At 38.8% G+C, this 18,005-nt stretch overlaps 1 protein-coding gene across 1 annotated transcript; it reads right to left on the bottom strand.

The window, feature by feature from the left end:
* Positions 1 to 10,472: 10,472 nt before the first annotated feature.
* Positions 10,473 to 11,423, bottom strand: LOC102397712 (olfactory receptor 5H2-like). The gene has a single exon (XM_006074558.4). The coding sequence runs from the start codon at positions 11,400 to 11,402 to the stop codon at positions 10,473 to 10,475; it is 930 nt and encodes a 309-aa protein (XP_006074620.3). The 5' UTR covers positions 11,403 to 11,423.
* Between the last annotated feature and the right edge of the window lie 6,582 nt (positions 11,424 to 18,005).

Below are 18,005 nucleotides of genomic sequence, written 5' to 3'. Positions count from 1 at the left end.
TTGTCTCAGACATTGCTCTTCTCATGTCTTTGATGGTTTTGGTTCTTAAGATTTCAGACTCAGACAGAAATCTATACCATTGATTCTACTGTCTCGGGCCTTTGAACTATGAACATCTATTGCCTTGGGTCTCCTGCTTGCAGAGGGCAGATTCTCAGTCTCTATAATTATATGTGCCAATATCTTATAATAAAACTCTTTATATGATATACATTTAGATAGATAGATATCTATATGTATATATAGATTATATATTTATATCATATTGGTTCTGTTAACTGGAAAACCCTATGTTAACACAAATACTCATAGTACATTTAGCAAGTTTCTTGCTTTATATTGAAAAGCAGAAGGAAATATCATGACAATCTGTTAATCATTTCATTCAAATAAGTGTCATTTAAATGGTATTAGTATCTTCTCAGAAGTTAAAAAAAATCATATTCTGACAGCATTTATAATGTCTAATATATGATTTGCTCCGAGTTCTGCATACAAAGAATAATTTGGCAGCTGTGTTTGGGAAGTAAGATAGGATCCCCAGAATGGGAGGAAAAGTAACTTGAGTTTTGTAAATCAAAAAGATATGCAGTTATGAAGGTGAAGGTCTCAGTGGTATCAGAAAGAATATACATAGAATCAGTGGTGAGATGAAGAGAAAGGTGGAGCTGAAGATGAATAACTTATTATTCTTAGAGTATGTAGTGTGATAAAATGGACATTTAAGGACTTGAAGGCACAAACATCCAAATTCTTGTTTATTTCCATGTTCTTCCCATCCGCCCACTGAGCTACATAACCTTGTATCATCTCAAAGTTATTTGATCTTTGACATTCATTGGATCATAGAAAAAGCAAGGAATTCCAGAAAAAAACATCTACTTCTGCTTCATTGACTACATGAAAGGCTTTGACTGTGTGGATCACAACAAACTGTGGAAAATTCTTAAAGACATGCGAATACCAGACCACCTTACCTTCTTCTGAGAAACCTGTATGCATGTCAAGAAGCAATGGTTACAACCTTACATGGAACAACTGACTGGTTCACAATTGGGAAAGGAGTGCAACAAGACCATATATTGACACCTGTTTATTTAACCTATACACAGACTGTGTGTTAATTGCTCAGTCATGTCCAGCTCTTTGTGACCCTGCAGACTGTAGCCCACCAGGCCCCTCTGTCCATGGAATTCTCCAGACAAGAATACTGGAGCCAGTAGCCATCCCCTTCTCCAGGGAACCTTCCCAACCCAGGGACAGAACTTGGGTCTCCTGCATTGCAGGAAGTTTCTTTACCATCTGAGCCATCAGAGAAGCCAGCATACTTCATGTGAAATGCCAGGCTGGATTACTTACAAGCTGGGATCAAGATTGCTTGGAGAAATATCAACAACCTCAGATATGTAGATGATACCATTCTAATGGCAGAAACTAAAAAGGGACTAAAGAGCCTCTTGATGAGGCTAAAAGGGAAGAGTGAAAAGCTGGCTTAAAACTCAAAATTCTGAAAACTAAGATAATTGCATCTGATACAATAACTTTATGGCAAATAGAAGGGAAGAAGTAAAAGAAGTGACAGATTTGATTTTCTTGGGCTCCAAAATCACTGCCCATGATTACTGAAGCCATGAAATTAAAAAATGCTTGCTCCTTGTCATAGCTTGGAAAGCTATGACAAACCTAGACAGCATATTTAAAAGCAGAGACACTTTGCCAACGGAGGTCCATATAACCAAAGCTATAGTTTTTCCAGTAGTCATGTCTGGATGTCAGAGTTGGGCCATAAATAAGCTGAGTACCAAAGAATTGATGCTTTTGAATTGTGGTGCTGGAAAAGACTCTTGAGAGTCCCTTGGACTGCATGGAGATCAAACCAGTCAATCCTAAAGGAAATCAATCCTGAATATTCATTGGAAGGACTAATGCTGAAGCTGAAGTTCCAGTATTTTGGCCACTTGATGCGAAGACCCGACTCATTGGGAAAGACCCTGATGCTGGGAAAGACTGAAGGCAAAAAGAGAAGAGGGAAGCAGAGGATGAGATGATTAGATAGCATCACCAACTCAGTGAACATGCCTAGGAGATAGTGAAGGACAGGGAAGCCTGGCATGCTTCAGTCCATGGGATCACAAAGATTCAGACACGACTTAGCACCTGAACAATGACAACAACAAATATACATTTAAAGCTCCTCATTATCAACAACACACTCCTATAACAATTACTGTTATTGTTAACTGTTAAAAATAGATTTAAGGACCTAGATCTGATAGATAGAGTGCCTGATGAACTATGGAATGAGGTTCGTGACATTGTACAGGAGACAGAGATCAAGACCATCCCCATGGAAAAAAAATGCAAAAAAAGCAAAATGGCTGTCTGGGGAGGCCTTACAAATAGCTGTGAAAAGAAGAGAAGTGAAAAGCAAAGGAGAAAAGGAAATATATAAGCATCTGAATGCAGAGTTCCAAAGAATAGCAAGAAGAGATAAGAAAGCCTTCTTCAGCGATCAATGCAAAGAAATAGAGGAAAACAACAGAATGGGAAAGAATAGAGATCTCTTCAAGAAAATTAGAGATACCAAGGGAACATTTCATGCAAAGATGGGCTCGATAAAGGACAGAAATGGTATGGACCTAACAGAAGCAGAAGATATTAAGAAGAGGTGGCAAGAATACACAGAAGAACTATACAAAAAAGATCTTCATGACCCAGATAATCACAATGGTGTGATTACTGACCTAGAGCCAGTCATCCTGGAATGTGAAGTCAAGTAGGCCTTAGAAAGCATCACTACGAACAAAGCTAGTGGAGGTGATGGAATTCCAGTTGAGCTATTTCAAATCCTGAAAGATGATGCTGTGAAAGTGCTGCACTCAATTTGCCAGCAAATTTGGAAAACTCAGCAGTGGCCGCAGGACTGGAAAAGGTCGGTTTTCATTCCAATCCCAAAGAGAGGCAATGCCAAAGAATGCTCCAACTACTGCACAATTGCACTCATCTCACACGTTAGTAAAGTAATGCTCAAAATTCTCCAAACCAGGCTTCAGCAATATGTGAACCATGAACTCCCAGATGTTCAAGCTGGTTTCAGAAAAGGCAGAGGAACCAGAGATCAAATTGCCAACATCCGCTGGATCATGGAAAAAGCAAGAGAATTCCAGAAGAACATCTATTTCTGCTTTATTGACTATGCCAAAGCCTTTGACTGTGTGGATCACAATAAACTGTGGAAAATTCTGAAAGAGATGGGAATACCAGACCACCTGATCTGCCTCTTGAGAAACCTGTATGCAGGTCAGGAAGCAACACTTAGAACTGGACATGGAACACAGACTGGTTCCAAATAGGAAAAGGAGTACGTCAAGGCTGTCTATTGTCACCCTGATTATTTAACATATATGCAGAGTACATCATGAGAAATGCTGGGGTGGAAGAAGCACAAGCTGGAATCAAGATTGCCAGGAGAAATATCAATCACCTCAGATATGCAGATGACACCACCCTTATGGCAGAAAATGAAGAGGAACTAAAAAGCCTCTTGATGAAAGTGAAAGTGGAGAGTGAAAAAGTTGGCTTAAAGCTCAACATTCAGAAAACGAAGATCATGGCATCCGGGCCCATCACTTCATGAGAAATAGATTGGGAAACAGTGGAAACAGTGTCAGACTTTATTTTTCTGGGCTCCAAAATCACTGCAGATGGTGACTGCAGCCATGAAATTAAAAGACGCTTACTCCTTGGAAGGAAAGTTATGACCAACCTAGATAGCATATTCAAAAGCAGAGACGTTACTTTGCCAACAAAGGTCCATCTAGTCAAGGCTATGGTTTTTCCAGTGGTCATGTATGGATGTGAGAGTTGGACTGTGAAGAAGGCTGAACGCTGAAGAATTGATGCTTTTGAACTGTGGTGTTGGAGAAGACTCTTGAGAGCCCCTTGGACTGCAAGGAGATCCAACCAGTCCATTCTGAAAGAGATCAGCCCTGGGATTTCTTTGGAAGGAATGATGCTAAAGCTGAAACCCCGGGTCTTTGGCCACCTCATGAGAAGAGTTGACTCATTGGAAAAGACTCTGATGCTGGGAAGGATTGGGGGCAGGAGGAGAAGGGGACGACAGAGGATGAGATGGCTGGATGGCATCACTGACTAGATGGACGTGAGTCTGGGTGAACTCCAGGAGTTGGTGATGGACAGGGAGGCCTGGCGTGCTGCGATTCATGGGGTCGCAAAGAGTCGGACACGACTGAGCGACTGAACTGAACTGAAGGAGCATAGACAGTAAGTGCAGAAAAGACAAGCAATGAAGAAAGGAAGTATCACAGAAGAGCCGAAGATGAGATAAGAGGAAAGTCTCAGTGGTTTGAGGGGTAAATATCTATCAACTCTGGTTTCAACAAAGATTGTCAGCACAGGGAAACATTTCTTTTTTCTTTTACTCAAAATTCCGAGTTTGTTTTCCTATGGAATTTGTGTATGAATTAGAGACTTTCATTGTAATTTTACTTTTAGTTTATAAATATACTAGCATTGCCTCAAAGTTATTTTCACTTTTAAAAGATGCTTTTACTTTGTTATTATTGTGATTAGAGCTGACTTTCTCTAGAAATCCTTCTGGTTTACATGCACAGCATTTGATTCTCCACAGGTTTTATTAGTGAAATGAAATTGAGCAAAGACTGGAACTGAATAAAGGCAATATAAATATCCTGTGCTAACAATTGAAGTTGTTAAATGTACATTTATTACGAGTAAACATCCTTCCACTCAATCCCAAATCACTAAACATTAAAAAATTCTCAATTTGATATGCGGGTACTTATTAAGTCACAAATCTGAGAAAAGCACTGGAGAAACATTTTCTGCATTTTTCTGTCTGTGTGTATACAGGCATATATTACAAAATTATTGTCAGAAGTGGGTGAAAGAATAGAGATTACTATTTAAGTGATTTAGAGAATGCGGGCAATTAAATCAAATAAACATTTTGAACACAATTATCAGAAAGATTTCTTATCCAGAAAACATTATGACCTAAATCCTTAAACTATTGTTCACTTGTTTGAAGTTCTAGTTCACCAAAATATGTTAACCAGATAATTAAATAAAGAATATAATATGTTCTTAGAGCTATTTTGCTTATCCAGATTTTACCCTCAAAAATAAAATATGCAGATTATTCACCTTTTTTTTGCATTTTTCAACTGACAATTTGACATTTTGTAAATCAAGTCAAAATTATTATAGCTGAAAAGAGGGATACAAGGAGAAGCCAAATAGGGTCAGGGAGGCCAGCTTATGTGGGTAACACAGGACCTTGAAAACCAGGTCAGAGACTTTGTTCTATATTCCAATTTAAAGGAAAACTTATTATGGGATTTTGAAATGGTGGTACAATGATCAGATTTTCCTCTTTTGTATTAACAGAGAAAGTTTTCAGTCTAATTCATTCAGATAAACAAACATTAACTTACTTATTTTTGATAATTTGATGTGACATCTGAGTAACAAAAGAAAATGCTTAATCTCCACTTGGTACTTGGATGGCTAGATGGGGGGAAGCAAACAGCATCATAGACTTATTGATCTGCTTCCTTAGAATTTTGCTGATGAAAGCCAAAATAGAGGAGAAAAATATCATAGAAGAGAGGAGTCATGTGAAAAATGCATACAGGAATAGGGTTGGGTATGTAATGTGTAGTGGTAGCTTCAACATAACCAACACTTGCCTTCAGTATGCTGTCTTCTTTATTTTTGGGTAATTACTTCCTAACTTATTTGGTTGTCTATCCTTGAGCACAAATACCTGTATTACTGCTTCCAGTATGGACGGTCTTTTCAATTTTAGTCATTCTGATAATAGCTTTTTTTACTTTTATTTGCATTTCCCTAGTAATTTTTATAGTGTCTTTTTGCATCTTTCTTTGACATGTCTATATCTTTTTTTGATGGAGTGTTTGTTCAAATATCTTACCCATTTTAGGTTGATTTTATTTGTCTTTATTATGAGTATTGGGACTGTTTCATCTATTCTGGATACAAGTCTTTTATAAAATGTATGATTTGTAAATATTATATCATTTTAGTCTGTTACCTGGATAACATTGTGCTTATTAGTCTTAGTAAGAAGTAGTATTTATTAGGAAGCCACTTGCAGGACAGGGGTAGAAAATAAATATAACAACAGTTCAGGGGTCTTCTATTTCAGTGAAATTTGTAGGTGTCCAGTGATATAGACACCTGGTGGCTTCCCTGGTGGCTCAGAGGTTAAAGCGTCTGCCTGCAATGCGGGAGACCTGGGTTCGATCCCTGGGTCGGGAAGATCCCCTGGAGAAGAAAATGGCAAGCCACTCCAGTATTCTTGCCTGGAGAATCCCATGGACAGAGGAGCATGGTGGGCTACAGTCCACAGGGTCGCAAAGAGTCGGACACGACTGAGCGACTTCACTTTTAGTGATATAGAGCTTGTCAAAAAAAACAAAAACAAAAAACCTTCTAAGGTTAAGGGTAAGTTGTTACATCTGGCCCTTGCTGAAACCAAAAGAGAAGCACAACACATAATGTGCCTCTGTGAACTGTGGAGGCAGTGTTATCCTTATTAAGGTGTGTTATTCCAGCCCATTACCAACTGCTAGTTTTGAGTGGAGCTCAGAGCAAAAGAAGGCTTTGTACCATGTGTAGGCTGTTGTGCATGCTATTCTGCCTCTTGGGCCATATCCAGCAGATCCAGTGGAGCCTGAATCAGCAGTGACAGCTCCTTGGAGCCTTTAATCAGCCTCTGGAGGGAGATCGAAATGCAAGCCCTTAGAATTTTGAGCAAAGAACAGCCATCCTCTGTGGATAACTACTCTACTGTAGAGAAACAGCTGTAGGCCTGGTAGTTAACCTTGGTAAAAAAATGAATGTTTAACCATGAATCACTAATTTGCTATGATACTGGAGCTTCCCTTGACAAATTGGATGTTATCTGACCCACTAACCATAAATTTCAGTGTGCACAGAAGCATTCCTTCATCAAATAGAAACAGCATATACTTGGTCAAGCAGGAAAGGCCCTGAAGGCACAAATAAGTTACTTGAAGAAGTGGTTCCAATGCTATTGGCCTCCAATCCTGCCACAAAGGCTTCTGTGTCCCAGCTGGGGCCTGTGTCCTTATAATTAGTTGGCCAAGAAGTCTGGGGCCTGACTTACAGATGGTTCTGCATGGTACGCGGGCACCATCAGAAAGCGGAGAACTGCTGCATGCAGCTCCTCTCTGTGACTTCAGGAAGGACAATGGTGAAGGGAAAAACTTCTAGCAGGACAGCCTGGTTCCACCAAGACAGACAATAATGCTTCCATTGGTCTGAAAGTAGACTACCACGCAGTCCCTTTGACTTTCCATTTCTTTGAATCATGAGACAAAGAAGTGAGTTGCTATGTTGGGTGAGGTGATTGATAGCAAGTAACAAGAGGAAACTGGACTCCTCCACAAAAAGGTAATAAAAAGTATGTCTGGAATACACAACACCCTCTAGGGTATCTCTTAGCATTGTTATTCTCATGATTATGGTCAATGAAAAACTTTGAGGCCAAACCACACAATAGTTCTAATGGCCCAGACTCTTTAGAAATTTGGGTCATTCTACCAAGTGAAGAATGTTGGTAATGATGACATTAATGTTGGTATTTATGAATGTTGATATTCATGTGGTGAATGTCATTCACCATTTGGAAAACTCAGCAGTGGCCACAGGACTGGAAAAGTTCAGTTTCATTCCAATCCCAAAGAAAGGCAATGCCAAAGAATGCTCAAACTACCGCACAATTGCACTCATCTCACATGCTAGTCAAATAATGCTCAAAATTCTCCAAATCAGGCTTCAGCAATATGTGAACTGTGAACTTCCAGATGTTCAAGCTGGTTTAGAAAAGGCAAAGGAACAAGAGATCAAATTGCCAACATCTGCTGGATCATGGAAAAAGCAAGAGAGTTCCAGAAAAACATCTATTTCTGCTTTATTGACTATGCCAAAGCCTTTGACTGTGTGGATCACAATAAACTGTGGAAAATTCTGAAAGAGATGGGAATACCAGACCACCTGATCTGCCTCTTGAGAAACCTGTATGCAGGTCAGGAAGCAACAGTTAGAACTGGACATGGAACAACAGACTGGTTCCAAATAGGAAAAGGAGTATGTCAAGGCTGTCTATTGTCACTCTGCTTATTTAACTTCTATGCAGAGTACATCATGAGAAACGCTGGGCTGGAAGAAGCACAAGCTGGAATCAAGATTGCTGGGAGAAATATCAATCACCTCAGATATGCAGATGACACCACCCTTATGGCAGAAAGTGAAGAGGAACTGAAGAGCCTTTGATGAAAGTGAAAGAGGAGAGTGAGAGAGTTGGCTTAAAGTTCAACGTTCAGAAAACTAAGATGGCATCCGGGCCCATCACTTCATGAGAAATAGATGGGGAAATAGTGGAAACAGTGTCAGACTTCATTTTTCTGGGCTCCAAAATCACTGCAGATGGTGATTGCAGCCGTGAAATTAAAAGACACTTACTCCTTGAAAGGAAAGTTATGACCGGCCTAGATAGCATATTCAAAAGCAGAGACATTACTTTACCAACAAAGGTTCGTCTAGTCAAGGCTATGGTTTTCCCAGTGGTCATGTATGGATGTGAGAGTTGGACTGTGAAGAAAGCTGAGCGCCGAAGAATTGATGCTTTTGAACTGTGGTGCTGGAGAAGACTCATGAGAGTCCCTTGGACTGCAAGGAGATCCAACCAGTCCATTCTAAAGGAGATCGGTCCTGGGTGTTCTTTGAAAGGACAGATGCTAAAGCTGAAACTCCAGTACTTTGGCCACCTCATGCGAAGAGTTGACTCATTGGAAAAGACTCTGATGCTGGGAGGGATTGGGGGCAGAAGGAGAAGGGGACGACAGAGGATGAGATGGCTGGATGGCATCACTGACTCAATGGACGTGAATTTGAGTGAACTCTGGGAGTTGGTGATGGACAGGGAGGCCTGGTGTGCTGCAATTCATGGGGTCGCAAAGAGTCGGACATGACTGAGCGACTGAAATGAACTGAACTGAACTGAACCAAGTGAAGAGCAATGACCACCTGAGTCAGGTGCTTGCTGAAGGCAAAGAGAATACAGAATGCGTAGTAAAAGAAGTTAGTTAAAATACCAACAAAAATCACACGTCCAGTTATAGATGTGAGGATTGTAATTGTCAAGAGATTTCCTTCTTAGTTTATATGAATACATTTGTGTCTGTATAGCACTTGTGTTTGTTTTCTTTCCATTCTTATTCCCTTATCATGAGACATAAGATGTACTGACTTTATATTATCATAATTAAGTGTTGTTAATTTGACATTGTATTACCTGATATCAAAGAAAATGAATAGTAAACTTCACTCAAAGATTTTACCTCCACTCTTGGGAAGAGGTAATACATTTCAGTTTTACACAGCAGAATTGTATCATGTCAGGTGGAATTATTCCTTGTTATTATCATTATTTAGAAATAGAATATAATTTTAAGATATGTGTATGGGCACTAAGTTGACAGCAAGTGAACTTGTAATTGTTAATTTTATGTGTCAACTAATCCATGGGCTGTCCAGATATCTACTTAAACTTTATTTGGGGGTGTTTCTGTGAGGGTGTTCCTGATTAGGTTGGAATTGATGAAATTGGTCAATTGGTCCCCACAAGAAGTGAGATTCAACATATTTCAAATAAAGTGGAGTAAAAGACTTTTTGATGGCTAGCAGAACTCCTGGGATTTGCCTCTGTTCACTCAAACACAAGCCCACCTCTGCTGTGGAGTTAAATGTGATATGTGTCTCCAGGCTATACAGCTATATTGTATATATTGGGCTTCCCTGGTGGTTCAGATGGTAAAGAATCCACCTGCAATGTGGGAAACTGGGTTCGATCTCTGGGTTGGGAAGATCCCCTTGAGAAGAGAAGAAGGGAATGGCTACCCACTCCAGTGTTCTTGCCTGGAGAATTCCATGGACAGGGGAGGCTGACAGGCTGCATTCCTTGGGGTTGCAAAGAGTCGGACACAACTGAACAACTGACTTTCACTTTCACTTTCATACAGCTATATTGTATCAAAGACATCATGCTCAAGTAATTTTCAATGGTACAGCACTAGTTTAGTGCTTAAACTATACTTAATAAATTCACCTATAAAACCATACTGAAGAATATACAAGCATGAAAAATGTTTTCATGTGTTTTCTGCTTTAGTTATTTTAGTATTATATGAACACCTAATTAAAATTCCTTTGTGTTTTTGAAAAAGGTATAGACATTTTAAGGAATTTATTAGAAACTAACATCTTAGGTCATTAAAATAATGACAGTTATAACTACAAAAAATTGGACACTAGTCAACACATAAAATCTGATCTGCAGTTTTATGGCTGTTTTAATGGAAAGAGAACAGATAATATGAGACCTAAATATTCCTCTTTAAAATTTTCATCAGCGAGTCTATGACTTTCTTATTTCTCAGGCTATAGATAATTGGATTTAACAAAGGGATTATGACAGTGTAAAAGAGAGAGTCCATCATATCGTGATCATCTGATTGTGTGGATCCAGGACGAATATACATGAAGAGAAGAGGCCCATAGTATAAAGAGACAGAGAGGAGGTGGGCTCCACAGGTGGAGAAGGCCTTCCTTATACCTTGAACAGACTTCTTTTTTAAAATTGTAAAGAGAATTAGTGTATAAGAAATAAGCACAGTCAGAATGGTGAACACCTGTATTGAACCAGAGAAAATAAAAACCATAAGAATATTAATAAAAGGGTCAGTACAAGAAACTTTGAACAGTGGCATAATATCACAGTAAAAGTTATGTATTGTGTTGTAACTGCAGAAGGTTAATCTGAATAAAAAACCTATATGAATAAAGGCATGAAGAACACCACCTACAAATGATGAGACCAACAGTCGCATGCATAGTCTATTTGTCATAATCACTGGATAAAGTAAAGGGTTGCATATGGCCACATAGCGATCATATGCCATACTTGCCAAGAGAAAGCATTCTGTGGTTGCACTGACTGTAAAGGAAAAAAATTGTACCATGCATTCAGAGAGAGATATAGTCTTGCTTTTGATGAAGAAGTTGACCAGCATCTTGGGAGTCACTGTGGATGATATGGAAGTATCCACAAGTGCCAAACTCCCAAGGAATAAGTACATGGGAATGTGAAGCTGAGAGTCATTCCAGATGAGAGCAATAAGTCCAAGGTTCCCCACAATGGTGATGAGGTATATCACCAAGAATACCAGGAACAAGGGAATTTGCCACTGTGGTTGATACTTAAGTCCTGTGAGAACAAACTCTGTCAGCAATGTTATATTTTCTTTTTCCATATCTTCACTGGAAGTCTCCTGAAATAAAATGCAAAAAATGTAGAAAGAACATTCACTATGGTTTCATGAAATGAAAGCTTGGAAAGTGGAGTCAAAATAAATCATACTTCTACCAGAATGTCCTTTTACTTTCCTAAAATATTACTATAATAAACTTAATGTGCTGAAATTAATACATTTACATGAAAGAGACATTCTAACTATTTGCTAAATTTGTGGGGACTTGATAGACTGTGGTAGGGAAATTCTGAGTCTGGGATATGGATTATCAGTCAAGGAAACAGATGTTTAAAAGAAGCAGGATTATAAAATAAATTGAATACCATGTGAAGGATCTTGAACTCTTTGCCTCAGGTAATATGTATGTAGTGAAAGTTTTCAAGACAGGGAAAGACACTGGAGAGTATTTTAATTTAGTTTTTCATTAGTGCAGAAAATAGATGTCATGGAGGAGAAGCTGGGGTCAGGGATACTCTTCAGGAAAAAGTTGCTATTGTCCAGGGGATTTCTAACCAGATTATCCACCAGAATTGTTTGTGGAGCTTTTTATGCAGGATATATATTGTGAGATATTACTGTAGAAATTAATTCAGTGGATCAAGATGGAGTTCTAACAATCTGTACTTTTAAAAATGCTCCACAAGTGATTCAAATGCATGTATAGTGCCTAGTCCATTGGCAATATAACTTTGGTAGTTATGGGAGAGACAAAGAGATAGATGCAAAAGAATTCAAAGTGCAGTCACTACATCCTGATGACTAGATAATCATCAAAAATTGAAATCAAGATCTCAGCTGCAGAGGCCAGTTTGTGGAGCGAGCATCCTCTGAACATTAAGAGGAGATGTACTTAGTAATATGAGCCTCAGTTCAGTTCAGTTCAGTCGCTCAATCATGTCCAACTCTTTGTGACCCCATGAATTGCAGCATGCCAGGCCTCCCTGTTCATCACCAACTCCCGGAGTTCACTCAGACCCATGTCCATTGAGTCAGTGATGCCATCCAGCCATCTCATCCTCTGTTGTCCCCTTCTCCTCCTGCCCCCAACCCCTCCCAGCATCAGAGTCTTTTCCAATGAGTCAACTCTTCGCATGAGGTGGCCAAAGTATTGGAGTTTCAGCTTTAGCATCAGTCCTTCCAAAGAACACCCAGGACTGATCTCCTTTAGAATGGACTGGTTGGATCTCCTTCCAGTCCAAGGGACTCTCATGAGTCTTATCCAGCACCACAGTTCAAAAGCATCAATTCTTCGGTGCTCAGCTTTCTTCACAGTCCAACTCTCATATCCATACATGACCACTGGAAAAACCATAGCCTTGACTAGACGGACCTTTGTTGGCAAAGTAATGTCTCTGCTTTTTAATATGCTATCTAGATAGGTCATAACTTTCCTACTATACCTTAATATGAGTAATGTCTTAGGAGTTTGGGGAGTAGCTGAAAGTATATTTATTAATAACCTATCAATTGAAGAGTGTGCATAAAGAAGGACATGGAAAGAAACTTGAGGAAGTTATGTTAAAGAGGTTGCACAGTGGATACACAGCATATATTTGATAGCCAACATCTGATCGGTTTTTCTGCCACATAGTCTTGGTGGCTGGTAGAGGTATCACCCATTCAAGAAGCCAAAAGATGATGGCCATAATGACCTATATGGGACAAGAATTTAAAAAGACTAGGTATATGCCTATGTATATGTATAACTGATTCACTTTGCTGTATAGCAGAAATTAACACAACACTGTAAACCAACTATATACCAATAAAACTTAATTTTAAAAAAGAAGCCAACAGAGCTAGAATCTGACTTTTCCATTCCTGTTGCACACAGAGTGAGGGAACTTGATCTAGATTTGGCAAACCAAATCCACAAAACCTCCATTTAGAATATGGAAATAAAGAGAAAAGGTACAGGAACAAAAGAGAATATTGGTTGCAAAGAGCAATATCAAGACTCCAGCAAATGCATCCTGCATCCATGGCCATGGCACTGTGTCAGCTGGCATTCCAAATTCAACAGTCGTGACAGCAGGTCTCATTGAGCTGGTGTTGGGACATGATTTTGGCTGTCGATTGGCTCCTTTGCTTCCTTCCTTCTGTTCCAGATTGTTTTTTCACCCAATTTCTCCATTCTCTCTTGCATTGCTATGCTGGAGCCGTTTCCATTCAATTAACTCATTTCCTGTGGTAACCAAGAGTCCTAGTTCACAACAGAGAAAGACTAGGGAGAGACCAGAAAAGAGTTCTAAGCCGAAAAGCAGTAAGGAAACTGGAAAGCTGAGTGTTGTGAACTTAAAGAGAGAAAAGATACTCAAAAAGAACTACAAGAAGGACAGACTGCTACTGCTAAGTTGCTTTAGTCGTGTCCGACTCTGTGCGACCCCATAGACGGCAGCCCACCAGGCTCCACCGTCCCTGGGATTCTCCAGGCAAGAACACTGGAGTGGGTTTGCCATTTCCTTCTCCAATACATGAAGGTGAAAAGTGAAAGTGAAGTTGCTCAGTTGTGTCCGACTCTTCATGACCCCATGGACTGCAGCCTACCAGGCTCCTCCGTCCATGGGATTTTCCAGGCAAGAGTACTGGAGTGGGGTGCCATTGCCTTCTCTGGGAAGGGTATGGAGTACCCCAAGAAAGGTAGAGAACCATTGGCTTTTTTGTACTTCTAGACACTTACAGGGTTTTCTTTTTTCTCTAGAACACTTTAATGAAAGTTTTCAAAAAATGGGAAAGGAAGGAGTTGAGAGGAGAAAGGAAACAGGAAAAGTGGGAAGGCAGTATATATTGATGAAAGGAAAACAGCAGAGAGGTGGTAATAGATGGAAAATATCAGAGACATAGATGGATAAGTATAGGAAAGACAACCCGAAAAAGAGCTGACAAGGAAGTATCTGAGAGAGGCAGTATCCAAGAAAGACCCTGAGGAAATACAGGTATGCCTCTCTATTCAAAAGTTTGCTTTACTGCCACTTCTCTTGTGTGAAAGAACCATATTAATAACCAAGTGAGATCTGAAGAGGAATTTTGCAATTACCAATAAAAAGGCAAAAGCAGTGCTCAGCATTTCTTCTGCAGCAAGCAATTACAGAGACAACACATACCCCCAGCAGCCAGAGTGACACCACCAAGCTCCTTCCTCAGGGAACTATATTGATCTTTTCAACATCAAGTCATCATAGCTCTGAATTGTGTTTATGAACATCTGTACTTTATCTTGATTTATTTTGTCCATCTTAGGTCCTAAGGTAATAGCTTCTTCTGTTTATGCCATTTCAGCTTTTAAAAGGTTTCATAGGAATGTTCAACTTTCGGATAGCAAGGGGAAGTTGTAAAGAGAAAGGTTCAGAGACTCAGGAGTAAGTGTTTCAACTGGTGTGCCCTGAGGCTATCTGTCCTGAAAACCTATTTTTATTCAAAGTTTACTTTCCTATAGACTTTGTGTATGAAAAAGAGACTTCAATTTTAAATTTTATTTTACAAATTTTGTGTTGATCATAAATATATTGGTACTGTCAGAAAATTCCATATTGAAAATTGCTTTCTCTTTGTTATTAGGGTGATTAGAACTGACCTTATCTAGAAATCCTGTTCATTTAACTTGAGAGTACTTTACTCTCTATCAATTGTGGGATACTTAGTTTTGAGAGGGAATCAAAAACAGCCAAAAAACTGGATCTTGAATACAGGCAATATAATGATCATCAATAATTTCAGTTAAGTAGATTTTTATACAAAATTTCCTTCCTCGTTCAATCCTAATCAATAAGTAATTGAGAATTATCAAATTTAATATGTGTGTGGGTACTTTGCATGCTTGCTCAGCCTCACAGTCATGTCCAACTCTGCAACCCCATGAACTGCAGCCCGCCAGGCTCCTCTGTCCATGGAATTCTCCATGCTAGAATACTGGAGCAGGTTGCCATTTTCTACTCCAGGGGATCTTTGCAACCCAGGGATTGAACCCGTGTCTCCTGCATTGCAGGCAGATTTTTTTACCATTGAATCATCCCACAAGGACTTATTAATTCATAAATACTAGAAAACACAATGGAGAAACTTTGTCTATATATTTTATAACATACTTATATATGATTTACTTATATTTTTCATATTAAGATGTTTTACATATGTTTTCATATGTAAAAACATTTTACAATATTTATGTATATTTTATAACATACATATATGATATATATTTTTCATTTGTATTTGAATACATATATATTTCTATACTATATATATTAAAATTATTCTCATAAGTAGGTGAAGGAATAGAGGAATTAATGTTTAAGTGATTTACCTTAAAAGTTTTAATCAGCATTTAATTAATCAGAGTGATTCTTTTTGTTGGAATCATTAAAATGATTTCTTATATAAGAAACATATGACCAGAAACATTAAACCTAATTTTAAATTATTTAACTTTCTGGCTCACCAAAATTTACCTTATAAAATCTTTATAGTTAAAAAATAATAAAACATTTAATTTAAAGGGAACAATTCTTAGAGCTATTTTATGTATCTAACTTTTAGTCACAAAAATACACAATTAATTCACTAATTTTTTTCTTCTCTACCTGGCTATTTGGACATCTTTTGAACCCAATCTGAAATTATTATAAATTAAACAGTATTTTTATACAAAGAATAGCTATTATTATACAAATCATTGCTCTCTTACCCATAAATTACGAGAAATTGTGGATATCCTTTCAATACTTTGGCTTTCTAGAGTAGAAAAATCTACAACAGCACAGAAATGACAATAACACAGACGGCAATTCTTTGCACACTGATTCATTTTGAATACTTCACTTCCCAAGCTCAAGAAATTATAGTTTATATTAATTTCTCTGATCAGAACAGTCAACCAATTACACAGGTGTATGTTTTTGCCAGAAGAAGGAGGAATGAAGGACTAAAATTCCCCTGATACCACCCAAGGATTTCCTTTAGGACAAAGTGTTTACTGTATATGGTGGACATGGACATGTATGAGAAATACACTTGTCCCATGGAGCACTGTAGGCCTTACAGTTATAAGCGTCAATCATTGTAGATAGCTCCAGTTTTAACAATAAAAATCATACTTTATGCCATTACCTTCCACCACAGGTGACACTTCTGATACGTTTATGAAAATTTCCATTTACCTATAAATTTTGATGCTCTGCTTAGTATCCTGTTGTCTGAGCTAATCAGATATGATTTTAATGATTCTGAAGTTCTAGATTCCATTAAGGGGCAAACCCCAAGTTGTCCTCCTCGTGTTAACTGTAGCTCACATTCCAGAATCACACCTAACCTATAGCTTTAAGCTGGAATTTGATGAGAAATCTTACAAAGCAATGTTCAGAGGAGAAGCAAAAGAAAAACAAAAGACCACAGTGGGAGGAGACCTAGACAGTACTTTTCAAACTTTATTGCCTGTGAATCTCCTGGAAATCTGGTTAAAATGCAGATTTTGTTTCAGTAGGTTTGTGTGGGGCCTAGGGATATTCATCTGCAGCAAGGTGACTATTGCTTGTAGAGAGGTGCCGTCCACAGTGCCTTCATCATTGGAGGGACTGTCAGGTTATCAAAGAGCCTAGATAATTGGACAATCACAACATGGCAAATGTGGTTTACAAAAAGAGAAGCGAGGAGGAGCCACGTGGGGTCAGAGAGTCCGGTACATGTAGGTAACATGTGGCCTTGGAGGGCAGGTGAGGGACTTTGTTCTTTACCCCCAACTTAAAGAGTGACTATTGAAGGAGTTTGAACAAGGTGGTAACAAGTTCAGATTTTCTTTTTGTGCATTAACAGAGAGAATTATCCATGAACATTTATATATTATATAATAAACCTTAATTTACTTACTTGTGACATCTTGGTTTTATATCTAAAAGGTTAAAAAAACTCAAATGTGGCTGGCAACATAGGAGGGGAAAAGGCATACTGTTTGATAGACTCGCTAATCCATATTCTGCTTTCTTAGAATTTTGCTAGTGAAAGGCAAAGAAGTAAAGAAAAATCATCTGTTTAAAATATATTTATTTCTTCTTCTCCAATCTGGATGCTATGAAGAAAAAATAATTTAGTGATACTTGCTGAAGCTGATAAGGAAGACCTTATTCAAGGGGAGAATATTTTAGTAGATATGTGGGTGGCTGGGTGGCTCAGCAGTAAAGAATCCGCCTGCCAATGCAGGAGACATAGATTCAATCCTTGGGTTGGGAAGATGCACTAAAGAAGGAAATGGCAACCCACTCCAGTATTCTTGCCTGGGGAATCCCATGGACAGAGGGGCCTGGCAGGCTACAGTCCATAGGGTTGCAAAGAGTTGGACATGACTTAGCAACTAAGCAACAGCACATTTTAATGGATATAGGGACCACTTCAATGGGATCATGCAATGGGGGAGAGATGTTGAGCTCATCTCTGAATATAGCATAAGCAAGTGAGTACTTACAGCCAAGGAGTGGGGAGGGAGGCAGTGGGTGAAAAATTACCAAGAGGAAACATCAGGAATAAGGGGAATTTTGGCTGAAGCTATTTCACAGTATTGCTGAAGGCAGGTTAGAGCGATCAGACTTCACCTGAGGGATGGTGGAGGATAAG

This window comes from Bubalus bubalis, chromosome 1, assembly GCF_019923935.1.
Source record: "Bubalus bubalis isolate 160015118507 breed Murrah chromosome 1, NDDB_SH_1, whole genome shotgun sequence".
NCBI classification, from domain to species: domain Eukaryota; kingdom Metazoa; phylum Chordata; class Mammalia; order Artiodactyla; family Bovidae; genus Bubalus; species Bubalus bubalis.
The sequence above is the reverse complement of the archived record's forward strand: the minus strand, read 5'-3'. Positions and strand labels throughout refer to the sequence as shown.

What these genes read in the sequence shown, in the direction of transcription:
- LOC102397712 (XM_006074558.4), bottom strand. Translation starts at nt 11,402, where the DNA reads ATGGAAAAAGAAAATATAACATTGCTGACAGAGTTTGTTCTCACAGGA.